This window comes from Otolemur garnettii, unplaced genomic scaffold, assembly GCF_000181295.1.
Source record: "Otolemur garnettii isolate 467f Iridium unplaced genomic scaffold, OtoGar3 scaffold00279, whole genome shotgun sequence".
NCBI lineage: Eukaryota > Metazoa > Chordata > Mammalia > Primates > Galagidae > Otolemur > Otolemur garnettii.
This window is the reverse complement of record NW_003852674.1, coordinates 699,020-713,127: the sequence shown is the minus strand read 5'-3', so window position 1 is coordinate 713,127 and position 14,108 is coordinate 699,020. Positions and strand designations below refer to the sequence as shown.

Below are 14,108 nucleotides of genomic sequence, written 5' to 3'. Positions count from 1 at the left end.
GAGGCCAGGCCAGGCACCTCTGGCTTGTGGGCTTTGCCTAGTAAAACCCCTCTGGGAACATGGAGAGGCAGCAAGAGACTTCTGGACCCCAGGAGTATGGCAATAACAGTGAAGAAGTATAAAGTGGTTGTGTTCAGTCTGAGGCCATGGCTGTAGCTACAGCAACAGCAAGATTGCAGGCAGGGAAGGCCTTCCCTGCAGGTGACTTGGGCACTTGGTTAAGCTACCTTGGGAGACCTTGGGTGAGTGTGCAAGTGACTTTTAGCAGTCTCCAGAGTCCAGGACTGAGCCACTGGGCTGGAAAATGAGGTTTCATTGTTTGGCCATGGGCTGAACACAGCCATTGTAGGTTCCTTCAGGCTCCACCCTCAAGATCCCAGCATGAGGCCTGTCCTGGAAGACCTTAGGTGAATGATCAAGTGACTTTGAACAGCACCCAGAAGCCAGGATTGAAATACCAGGGAAGAGAGGGGATTTCATTGTTCAGCAGGAGGAGGGCTGCTTTGCATCCTCTTCCATTAGGGACATGTAGAGTGAGGTTGATTTGGTGGGCTTGATAAGTGCGTAGCCACTTTAGGGGACATCCCAACAACACATGCTTTCCTGAGAAAGCATCTGCTTAGCCAAGGGTCACAGTTTAAAGGGTCCTTTAAGTCGGCTGATGAGAGAATCAAGCTCTCAACCCTGCTTGGTTAGAGGGCAAAGTGTCCATAGAGCCCCCCAGTGTTGATCTTACAGAGTTGTATCAGCACTGTGATTAGCATTTAATACCCCAGAAAAATCACCTGTTGCCCAGGCAATATTTGGCAATATATATTGACATACATATAATATATAATTATATAATTGGCATATATATAATATATAATTTATGTAATATTTGGCATATATATATGTATATCACTTGTTGCCCAGGCAATATTTGCCAATATATATATTTTTTATATATTGGCATATATATAATATATAATTTATATAATATTTGGCATATATATGTATTTATATATACACATATATTATAAATACATATATATACAAATGTAAATACATACATATATACACATGTATGTTGCTATATATATATATACACACACATATATATGTTACTTTTTAAAATTTGTTCCCCCTAGTTTTTTTCTTTTTTTCTTCATTTTCTATTGTAAATATAATTTTATTTTTATTTATAAAAAATATTTTTATTTTTATTTATAAAATAAATATAATTTTATATTATTTTCCATTGTTGCCTTCTTTAATAATAAGAGCTTTATTTTTCCTAGTTTTTCTGCTCCTGTTATTTGTTTTTTTCCCCCAATTTTGTCCTGTAAGCTTTTTTATTTGTTTTAGTTTGAATTGTGGTATTTCTGTTTCTCTTCTCTATTTGGTGGAGGTGGAGTCCTGTGTCTTCCCAGGCTGGCAAAGAGCTGCAGACCTTAAGGGATCCACCCAAAGCAGCACTCGCCAGGGTTGGGAATTTTTAAGGTGTGAGTCAAAGGACCCTACTGTACACCTCTACAACTCCTGTCTCCCACTTTCTGTGCCTTTTTCTTTTTCTCAAATTTTCCTTTTACTAACTCCCTTTCTTTTCTCTCTTTTTTAAAAATCTTTTTTCCCTTTTTGCTCTTCAATCTTCTCATCCTTTTAGTCCTGTACTATAAGGACACATCAACACCTTAGGTTAGAGTCACAGTTAATTAAAGAATAAGAGGAAGTGAAAGGAAAATTGGGGCAAGGAAACAAATGAAAGAAAACACTCATGAGGAAGACACAGTAGAAAAATTCTGGCAGCATGAAAAGCCAGACCAGAGCAACCCACTGCCCCAAGGGACCATGGGGTAGAAGCTGCAGAAGATTCTCACCCATAAAGATATGTCAATAAACAACAGAGGGGGAGTTTAAAATATGGATGGAATGAAGAAAATTTCTGAGAAAGTGGAAAATAACCAAAAGGAAAAGAAATCCAAAAAAATAAAAAAGAATCAAATAAGGTATGAACAACATGAAGAATATAGAAAAGATATAACAGAGCTAAAGGAATTGAAGCAGTCAGTTGGGGAACTTAAAGATGCAGTAGAAAGTATCAGTAACAAATTAAACCATGCAGAACAAAGAATCTCAGAGTTAGAGGACAAAGCTCCTGAGCTACCTCAGATACTTAAGGAGTTGGAGAAAAAGAGAGAGAAAGCAGAACACTCACTGCGAGAATTATGGAACTTCATGATGCATTCAAACATATGAGTTATAGGTATCCTAGAAAGGGGAAGAAGAATGTCCTAGAGGAATAGAAACCATACTGGAGAAAATTATAAATGGAAATCTCCCAAATATCACCAAAGATTCTGACACACTCTCTTCAGAGGGATATCAGTTCCCAGGTCATCTCAACTAAAACTAAGCTTCTCAAGACACATTTTAAAGAATTTGTCTAAAGTCAAAACAAAAGAAAAAATTCGACAGGCCACAAGGAGTAAGCGCCAGTTAAACTATTTGGGAAAACCTATCATGGTGACTGCAGACTTCTCAAATGAAATTTTTCAAGCCAGAAGACAATGGTCATCTACTTTTTATCTACTTAAATGAAACAATTTCCAGAATCTTTGGTGATTTTGACTAATTTGAGTTCTTGGTAGAGTCTGGTTATCAAGCTTTTGCTTCATTCAAAGCATGCAAATAACCTTTCCCATTGTGTAAATTGTCTATTAGCTTTCCTTGTTACCTCTTTGGTTGTACAGAAGCTTTTTATCCTAATTAAGTCCCATTTGTTTATTTTTATTTTTGTTGCAATTGCCACAGAAATCCTCTTCATGAAGTCTTTCCCCAGGCTGATATCTTCAAGTGTTTTTTCCATCCTTTCCTTGAGGATTTTATCATTTTGTGTTTAAATTTAGGACTTTTGTCTATATTGAATAAATTTTAGTGAGTGGAGAAAGATATGGGTCCAGTTTCAGTCTTTTACATGTGGATATCCAGTTCTCCCAGCACCATCAATTGAATAGGGATTCTTTGCCCCAGGGTATGTTCTTGTTTGGTTTATCAAAGATTAGGTCATTGTAAGATGTTAATTTCATTTCCTGGTTTTCTATTCGATTACAAATATCTATGTCTCTATTTTTGTGCTAGTACCATGTTGTTTTGACCACTATGGCCTTGTAGTACAGCCTAAAGTCTGGGAGGCTGATGCCCCCAGCTTTGTTTTTATTTCTAAGAACTGCCTTAGCTATACAGGGGCTTTCTCTGGTTCCATATAAAATGAAGAATTACTTTTTCCAAATCTTGTATGTACAATGTTGGTATTTTAATAGGGATAGTGTTGAATCTGTAGATTGCTTTGGGAAGTCTAGGCATTTTAACTATTTATTCTTCCCAGTCATGACATGGTATGTTTTTCCATTTCTTAATATCTTCTGCTATTTCTTTTCTTAGGCTTTCATAGTTTTATAGAGCTCCTTTGCCTCTTTTATTAGGTATATTCCTAGGTATTTCATTTTCTTTAAAGCTCCTGTGAAGTGGGATGGGTGGGTCAAATAGTCCTGGGGCACCCCAGTTGGATGCTCAGGGGGCAGTGGCAAAATGGTGGCAGCCTAAGAGGACACACAGGTCAAACAATCCTCAGTGCTCCCTGCTGGGATGCCCAGGGCTGGTGGCCATATGATATTCTCAATAGATGCAGAAAAAGCATTCTACAAAATCCAGCATCTTTTTCTAATCAGGACACTTAAGAATATAGGCATTGGTGGCACATTTCTTAATCTTATTAAAGCCATCTACTACAAACCCACAACTAATTTTTAGGGAATGGAATAAAACTGAAAGCTTTTAGTTTTACTTTTAGTTTTAGAACTGAAACCAGACAAGGTTGTGCTCTATTGCCACTACTATTCAACATAGTACTAGAAGTTCTAGCTAATACAATCAGGCAAGAGAAGGAAATAAAGCACATCTAAATGGGTTCAGAGGAGGTCAAACTCTCCTCTTTGCCAACAATATGATCTTATACTTAGAGAACCCCAAAGAATCAACCTTATGGCACCTGGAAATGATTGAGGAAAAAAAAAAAAAACATCAATCAGTAGTCTTTGTATATGCCAATAACAGCCATGATGAGTAGGTAATTAAGGGCACAATCTCCTTCACAGTAGCTTCCACAAAAATGAAATACCTAGGAATATACATAATAAAAGAGATAAAAGTTTTCTACAAAAAAAATTACCAACCCCCAAGAAAAGATACAGCAGAAGGTATTAACAAATGGGAGAACATCCCATGCTCGTGAGTGGGAAGAACCAACATTGTGAAAATGTCCTTACTACCCAAAGCAATCTACAGACTCAGTGAAATCTCCATTAAAATAGCATCATCAAACTTTCAAGAATTGGTAAAAATAATTCTTCAATTTGTATGGAACCAGAAGAAACCCCTTATAGCCAAGGCAATTTTTAGTAATAAAAACAAGGCCAAGGGTATCACTTTACCAAACTTTCTGTTATGCTACAAAGCAATAGTGATCACAATAGCATAGTAAGGGAACAAAAATAGAGACATTGACATTTGGAACTGAATAGAAAACCATGAGATGAAACCAACATCTTAAAGCCACCTGATATTTGATAAATCAAAGAAGAACGTATACTGGGGAAAAGAATCCCTATTCAATAAGTAGTGCTCGGAGAACGGGATAACTATACGTAAAACACTAAAACTTGACCTGAACCTCTCACCACTTACAAAATTGATTCAAGATGGATAAAATATTTAAATATGATGCATGAAACAATAAAAAGTGTGGGAGAAACACTAAAAGATATAAGTCTGGACAAAGATTTTATGAAGAAGACTTCTGTGGTAATTGCAAAAACAACAAAAATAAACAAATGGAAGCTGTGAAGCTAAGGAAAGCTAAGGAAAGCTAAGGAAAGAACAACCAAAGCCAATAGACAACCTTCAGAATGGAAAAAGATATTTGCAAATTATGAAATGTACAAAAACATGATAACTAGGGTCTATAGAGAAATCAAATTAATCAACAACAATAAAAAAGACCCAACAATCCCATATATCACTGGGCAAGAAAAATTAATAGAACCTTCTCTAAAGAAGATAGACGAATGGCTAACAAACATATGAAAGAATGCTCATTGTCCTTGATCATCACAGAAATGTAAATCCAATCAACTTTCAGATATCCCCTAACCTCTATGAGAATGGCACACATCCCAAAGTCTCAAAGCTGCAGATGCTGATGTCGATGTGGAAAGAAGGGAACACTTTTCCACTGCTAGTAGGATTGCAAACTAATACAACTTTTTTGGAAGGAATTATGGAGAATCCTCAAAGAACTCAATCTAGACCTCCCATTTGATCCTGCAATCCCATTACTAGGCATGTACCCAAAAGGAAAAAAAAATCATTTCATCATAAGGACATTTGCACTAGACTGTTTATTGCAGCTCATTTTACAATTGCCAGAATGTGGAAAGAGCCTAAATGCCCACCAACCCAGGAATGGATTAACAATCTATGGTATATATATACCATGGAATACTATTCAGCCATTAAAAAATATGAAGACTATACATCTTTTGTATTAACCTGGATGGAGGCAGAACATATTCTTCTTAGTAAAGCATCCCAAGAATGGAGAAGCAGAAATACAATGTATTCTGTTCTAATATGAAGGCTGCAGATGACCCAATACAAGGGGGAATAAGGGAATGAGCAAGTGGGGAGAGGGGAGGATAGTGAAGGATGGGGGTTCATGGTGTATGGCACAACTCTTGGGGGTGGGACACAATTATAAGAGGAATTTTATCTAACAAATGCAATCAATGTACCTAATTCTTTGTATCTTCAATGAATCCCAGTCAATCAATCAATCAATAAATTTTCATTTAAAATACTTGATCTGCTTTATCAAAGATCAGAAATTGATAAGAAAGACCCTACACAAAGTAAAAAAAAAAAAAAAAAAGACATTGCCACACTTGACAGGGAAGGAAATATTAATAACTTTATATACATAAAATACATTCAGACCTAGTTGTAATATGACATAATTGTATTATTCAGATTTTGTAAAGCTTTGGAGAAACAATAATGTACTTTTCTACTTTTCAAGCCCACCCAGACGAGGACCATGTAAGTCCTACCTAACTGCCCTGGGTTTGACCATGGCTCCCAGTGGAGGTGGGTACACAGAGCAGGAAGAGGATGAAAGTGGGATAAAACTGGACAGGGATTAAGGGGAGAGATTTTTCTGCCTATCACAGGGTTATGTATACCCTGGAAGTGGGGCCCAGCTGCTGGCCCTGCCCTTTATCCCGAATGGAAAATCTGGCTGCCCCATCCTCCATGTGAACACATGTCACCTACAATAGGAGACCTGAACATCTATGCACCCTTTAGCCAGTCACACACAACCACCCCATTCTGTGTTGATGGAACTTGATACCATGTCCTTCCTGAACATGGGCTTAAGAAGTTTTATACCCACGTCCTCATTATCCAATTGAGAAAGTATTTTCTCCTAATGCCCCTTTAAAAAAATTTCAGGTATATAACGCATTTCTTAGATGTGGAGAACTTAGATATGATGGGAGACACTTAGATATTGAAGCAAAGTCACAAACCTAAATGGAATACTTGGACACAAGGATACAGCAGTGGTCATTACTATACCAAGGTTCTCACAAAAATGATGAAAATATTATGTGTATTAGATGGGTTGTAGGATAATCTGTGAGGAAAGACAGGTAATATAATGAATAGCAATTAAAGAAAACATACACCTGAGTGTGTAAAGGAAAGAATATGAATTTTTTAACATGAAGAAATGACAAAAGTACATAAACAAAAGAAGGAAGAAATAAATATTCTAAAAATAAATTACGACAAATAAGAATGTAAGGGAGAGTGGTTGAAAGGAACAACAAATAAATAAATAAATAAATAAGTAAAATAAATCAGGAAAGAAAGAAAATATCCAGACATTTGTGCAAAGGTATTGAATACGAAAAGCAGAAGTGGTTGGAAACGTGGAAATATGAAACATGTTCAGAATCATTTAAATGTTACGTTATTTTGGGTTGATTTATACCAAAATAAACATTTCTTCTAGGATTCTGTTTTGTACTTAGACATTTTCCCCTTTATCTTTTTAATATTCTTTGGTTTGGGGTCCTATTGGTATAACCCTTCACCCAGGCTCACTGTCTCTGTGCGCACTGGTTTTAGCTTGCTCACATTGTATGTTTCTATAACAAGAATCTTAATTAATTTTCCGTCCTATTTGCTTTGTCTCAATTTCTCAGAATTATTTTTTTTTTTGTCTGCTTAATGTTCCTTGGCAGGAAAGCATACATATAACTTTAAAATGAAGACCAACCTTCTGAAACTAAGATAATGCCAGTAAGTATCCCATGCAAATAGAATTCATCTCAAATGTAGCAATATATCTTAAGAATCAAGACTGTAACAGAAGGTAAAAATAGAAGTTCCTACAATTAGGAATAAGAAAGATTTATTCCAGAAAATAGATTTTTCATGTCATTTATATTGCTATAATTCGTCTTCTTTTTGGAGAAGACAGATTTTCTGCATCCAAGAGTACCAATCTGACCACCCTTTCAAATCTCCCTTAGTATACAGAACAGCATGCAGATGTGGTTTGCCAAGAAGCTTCAATCAGGTCTATTAGTGTCATTCACAGCAAATGGTTACACCATGAAAGAGAAGATATTAGTATCTTGCTTCCACATTTTCAGAAGATAAGATGGCTAACCCTCATCACCCCATGGCACCTACTGACAGAGTACAGTCCTCCTGTCACCCTTGACTGTTTACAGAGTTCATACAGCTTACTCACCTTGTCCCAGAAAGTCCATGTAGTTCCCAAAGCACACTGAAGGTTTTGTGTTTGCTTTCAATTTATAACCCCTGAATTTGCTAATAAAGACTTTCTAACAGAATTTCGCACAATGACCATTTTCTTTCCCTTACTGAAGATGTCTACGTCCAACTGGGTGGCACATGTTTGACCCACCTGCTGGTCAACACTGACCTTTAGAAAACCCCGTACCTCTTCCTTCTCTGCCCTGAAGAATAATTTATGTTGGGACATCTCTATTACCTGGTGAAGGCACTACTAGCAATGATAAAAAAGCATTGAAACAGAGCACACCAAAAATCAACCACTGTAGAATTTTCTGAGTGTACCACAATTTAGCACCTCAACCAGACCAAAAAAAAAAAAAAAAAGAATTCCAATTTGGAATTTTACTAGTATACAATTTTGTTAATATTCCATGCTTCACAATGTCCTAAAACCCCGCAAATTCTGGAATTTGTAAGTAATACTATTAATTCACTAATTTTTCAATAATTTATCTTTTTTTTTCAAATGCCTATTACTGTTTTAGCCATAGTAAAGATGAAGCTTACTTCTTGTTACATTGAATAATAATAATAATACAGTATAAAAATCCTAGAATTGGCATACCCTGCATTTTTCAATAAACATGGCATTTAAAATCTGTAGTTTCAAACATGAATCATAATGCTGTGCAATCTGAAAGACTACTGAACCCCAGCATGGATACACTTTGGCGAGATCCTCACTGAGTTTAGGGGTACACTGTGGGAAGCACACAGCTCTGCCTTGTGCTGAAGCCAGACCAACAGGGTTGCTGGGGCAATAGCTCCAGGACCACAAGCACAGAGCGCGACACCTAGAACCATCTGTGTGGGAAGAACAAAGGAAAGCACATATACTACCCAAGTATCAAAAGTACACAGGTTTATCAGGTAAAAAGGACCATGTGTGAAAGGGGTCCCTGTGGCAGGCACTTCTTCCTTCAAGCTCCTAGTGAGCATGGTAGGTGAAGCAGGTCTTCTGCTAGTACAGATCATGGCATGCTTACCATTAAAGCTTTTTCTTGTGCCATTAAAAACTTGGTGAATGCTATTTGGAAAAGAATTGCAGTGTCATATCCAAAACCCTTTCTAAGTGGACTTTAGTGGCCTTTCCTTCCCCCATGCGAAAGGGAAGAGTAAGGCACTGCAGTGTGACAGGACCAGGTGGTCAGTCCTCCTGGCAGGCACTATCCAGCTGAAAATGGAAGAAAATAATACAGTATTACAAACAGGTCACCCATCCTTTTGCAGTTATTCGTATGACAATAGGAGTTCTCCATGTGCCAGGAAGCTGTGAGCATGTTAGGTGACAAAAGAAAAGACCTCCATGTATTATGGAGGACAGTAGCCCCAAACATCCACAGAAACCTTTCAGGACAGGATAAAGCAGCCTGCAGGGCCAGACATACAGGTAGCCTCCCCACTGCAAGCCTTGATGGTATGGGAGGAATCTGAGTGTAGGATCTATGCACAGTGGCAAGAATTATAAAATGTGAGGACTTTCTGACTTAAGTAACAATAAAATGTTTTTCCCTTTGAGTTTGGTGGAATAAAGATGAGTTTAGTTCTTTACATACTATGTTCCACAATTCAAGCTGATGTGTTATATATGCAAGGAAATTCAGTACAGCATTTAAAACAACATACAACCATACATGAGTACAATGTTACTATCCAAAATATAAATTGCATCCTTTATTTTATGAATTTATATGTCAGAAAAATATACAGCCAAAAAATGATGTTTTAAAAGATAAATTGAGAAATTACAGAAATACTTTAAAAATTACCTTTAAATATATTAACATGCCAGTAGAAAATATATAAATGTATTACCTATAAGTAAATGTTATCCCCTCTATAGAGTATTTGTCTATTTTACATTTTTATTAATTTTCTTCAATAATGTTGTAATTTAATATTCAAAAATTCTTACACTTAAATATTGTTTGAATTTCATTTTACTTTTTCTCCTTGGGACTTTTGTGGAATGACTCACATTTGCATCCTGTTTTGTAATTTTACTCTATGTTATGAAGATCTACATCAGCATACATCCTGAAATTTCATAATAATTTGCCTTAATGTATCTCACCTAAAGAAACTATGATGATGCTTATTATTACCAAGTTTCAAGGACTTGGATTTTGGGGAAAAAAATTACTATTAATAGGATGTGATAATCTCTCTTCATTTGGGAGGGCACACAGAAATAGCTGTACACTGATAAAGAATGTTTACTATTTTTGTGATAGTTGGTATAGAACTTTTGATATTCCAATAGAAAATTAAGGATTAGGGAAAATTTTGTAGACTAAGTTTCACATTACTTATAAATACGATAATAATTTCCACAAATATATACTGCTTTAAAAATATAAATCGGGTAAGCATTGAGAAATGTTTTATCATAGTTTTCATGTATTTCAGAAAATCTCATGTTAAAATTTAGATCAAAAGAAAATTAAATTTTGGCATGCACAAAAAGCTCTTGACTTTATTCTCTTATCATTAAGAAATATATTCTTTAAAGTCCCAGTTGTGATACTTTTTTAGTTCCTAAGCATGATGATTGCATGTTCACACACATATATGCAATGTGCCTCCCTCAAACCTTGTTACAGCTTCAACATATTACCCATCTGACATGAAAAGGGAAAAAATTTAATTGACTAAAATAGTGATTCTTAAGATTTATGCTCTTTACTACTCAACTGATAACCTTATCACAATGGAGGTTCTTATTTAAGAAAGCTGGGGTGAGGTTTTACATTCATCCCAATTACTCTGATGCCACTGGTCCACTGAGCACACTTTGAATGACAATTAGATGACAAATATGTGGAGAACATTATTCCTAAAATTCTTGGGTAGGAGTTTATTTGTTCCAGAACATTTATCATGCTTTTAGTTTCAATAGTACATTGAAATAACTGAAAACTGTAAACTTTCATTGACATAGAACAGTGATGCCTAGTAATCCAAAACCAGTTGATGTTTCTTCTCTGTCAACTCCCTTTCTCAGGCACATTCATTTTTCTGAATTAATTGTCTATATATTTTATAGGAATTGATAAATGTTAGTATTTGTTTTACCATATTAGATATATTTTCTTGAGCTCTACAATTTTCTGTCCTTTTTTTTTTTTTTTGATTGTTTGACTTGTTAGCCATGTTACCCTTGCTGATATTTTGAAATCTAGTTCTTTTCTTCATGCTTTTATATTATCTGGAAAAATATGCTAGCTATATTTATATTCATCATTAACTCACCAATAATGATTAAGAATAGTGTATATTTAATACATCTTTTTGAGTGAACACTTTTTAAGTTACAAAGGACCACGTTCATATTAGCCTATTTATTTCATGGAGAAACAATAAACCAGATGTTTGGGTTTCCCAATAAACAGATTGGGTTTCTCCAATAAACAGATATTTGGGGTCACATAGTTACTGTTATGCAATTTATCAATCACAATATATGTCACTAAGATAGCCTGTTTTCCACTTGTGAATGCCATGTGAGCAAAGACTTTGTGTCATTTATTTTTTTTTATTACTATGACATTACACCAAAGAACTCTTAATCATACCAGTACAGAATAACTTTTTAGTAGGGTTCAAGGCAAACTGTGAAGTGCACAGAGATGTCCCTATTATAAGTAATTAATTTCATAGCATTATTTCCAACACTCAACATTTGCTAAAGTGGTTTGAGAATCCATTTATTTTAGTGGATATCTCAAAACTCCTTCATGCTTCTGGCCAAAAGAAATCTCTTTTCTGCTACAACTTTCTTGAAAGCTTTCTTTACATCTTTGTTTCTTAGGGTGTATATAAGAGGATTTACCAATGGAGTAATCACACAGTAGAACACTGAGACCACTTTACCAATTGTAAAGTTGTACTTGGCTGGAGGGCGAACATAAGCAAAAATAACGGTGCCATAATAAATGGTGACTACAGTGAGATGAGAAGCACAGGTGAAGAAAGTTTTCTTCTGAGCCTCCTGAGAAGATAGCCTGATTATTGTGACCACTATGTTGCCATAGGAGGACATAGTGAGGAGGAAAGAAGTTAGAATGACCACAGAGCTACACGTGTAGCCCAAGGCCTCCACCAAGAATGTATCTGAGCAGGAGAGTTTAAAAATGGGGTCAGAGTCACAAAAGAAATGGTTGATGTTCTGAGGGCCACAAAAATTTAGATGAGAGATGAATATGGTAGGTAGGAGAGGGGCAATAAAGCCCCCAATCCAGGAACCAGCTGAAAACCGCAAGCAGATCTGGAGACTCATGAGTACTGAGTAGCGTAGCGGGTTGCATATAGCCACGTATCGGTCATAAGCCATCACTGCCAGCAAGATACACTCTGTAGCTCCCATGGAGAAAAAGAAGTAATACTGGACAATACAACCAAACACAGAGATGGTGACAACCTGTGAGAGGCAAGTGGCCAGCAACTTAGGCACTGTGGCTGTAGAGTACCAGATTTCTAGGAAAGATAAATTTACTAAGAAAATGTACATGGGTGTCTGGAGACTAGAATCCATCAAAACAATGAATATGATGAGGGCATTTGCAGTGAAGGAAAGCAGATATATGGTGAGAAATATCACAAATAATGTGAGCTGCAGAGAAGGAGCACCCAAAAAACCAAGGAAAATGAACTCTGTCACTGTTGTTTGGTTTGTTACATCCATATCTCATCTTCTTTGATCTGAAACACAACACCCAGGTGATAGTAAATGAGCAAGAACCAAGAGTGGAGTATTCCTCTTCATTTATTTAATGATTTTAATGACTCCCCTAATAATAACAGCAAATAATGGCTGTCAGGAACATATTGACATTTTTGTAAACACTGACTATGTATTGTCTCACTTAATTTTCAAAATAAGCAAAATAAGTCTCTAAAGTAAATATCCTACTAATATGCACTTCCTAATGAGGAAACAAAGAGGGTAAGTAGTTTTCCCATAGTTACATCACTCTTAAGTTTCAGGGCAGTTTTTGAACCAGGGAGACTGGTTCAAGAGACGATAGTCCAAGCTTAACACATAAAATGTGGGTATATGAAATAATATAGCATTGCCTTATCATGAGACATTCATATCCTAAGGGATAGGAGGTAATGGAGAAATCAACATATGATGTAGGGTAAGGGCCAGTTCATTGGGGGCCTCTTCAACTGTACAAGTTACCCTGTTGAAAGAAGGGTTGCCCATAATTGTACCTTCAGAAGCTCTGATTGAAGTCATGAGTTAGAGGTTGAAGGGAGATGAGTAACCCTATTTTCAGAACAAAAAGCAGGATAGGATTCAAAGTTATGAAAAAATACATTTATAGATTTTCTTTTAACTTTTTTAATGTTTAGCTTGTTTACTTTTAGAATCATTGTGTCCACCAGTTTTCCTACATTGGTTAGGAATATTCAAGGAAAAACTTTTTTAAACAGAAATATTGTCTTTAGAAACACAGGGAATACCAATGGCTATGTGTGCTTCATGCCAAAATATCCAGTTGATAGGTAGATAGTAAACTAAAATGAGATTTTTTTTATAGCCATATATAAATCTAGTAAAGTAAAAAAAATCTTACTTTGGTGTAAAGATACTAATTGATATCTACTGCAGCAAAGTGAAAATGGAAACGGAATGGAACATGGAATCAACTGGGTTTCTGTCTACAGATTTCTTGTTTCCAAACTTCATGGAGGTTTGAATCATAAAACTCTATTAAAAAATACATTACATCATTATGGCATGGTATTAATGGTCCCTACAGTTCACTGTTGATACAGTGGAGAATTTTTTAAATATAAATATTATAGAAATTATTTCTTAGACCTAGTTAAACTGTCAAATAATGTTAGAATAGTTGGAGATATTTTATTTTTTTCTCTACATGGACCCACAGATATTTATTTCTCCCAAATACTAAAGCTTTTGCCATATTTATGTTAACAAAAAATTTTATTTCTTGCAGGCCATACCAAAATTTAAAAGACTTTGAAAAAATGTTATGCATAGAATTTATAAGTTAAGCAACTATTACATGAAAGTACTTAAGGCAATTGTTAAATTTTCTTTTCTATTTTTCATTCTCTAGCTCCTTCAAAAAATTACATTTATGTTTTTCATGTGAGACCAAGGGCTAAAGATGTCTCTCATGATTATTGTAAAAAGGATATTACAT

At 35.6% G+C, this 14,108-nt stretch overlaps 1 protein-coding gene and 1 non-coding gene across 2 annotated transcripts; one reads left to right on the top strand and one right to left on the bottom strand.

Moving 5' to 3' along the window:
- The first annotated feature begins 10,452 nt into the window (after positions 1–10,452).
- LOC111722580 lies at positions 10,453–10,556 on the top strand. The gene has a single exon (XR_002771332.1). It is a non-coding gene; the product is annotated as a small nucleolar RNA U13 (small nucleolar RNA).
- A 1,097-nt stretch (positions 10,557–11,653) lies between these two features.
- On the bottom strand, positions 11,654–12,613 carry LOC100948802 (olfactory receptor 6F1-like). Its single transcript, XM_003803117.1, has one exon. It carries the CDS (start codon positions 12,611–12,613, stop codon positions 11,654–11,656), a length of 960 nt encoding a protein of 319 aa, XP_003803165.1.
- Between the last annotated feature and the right edge of the window lie 1,495 nt (positions 12,614–14,108).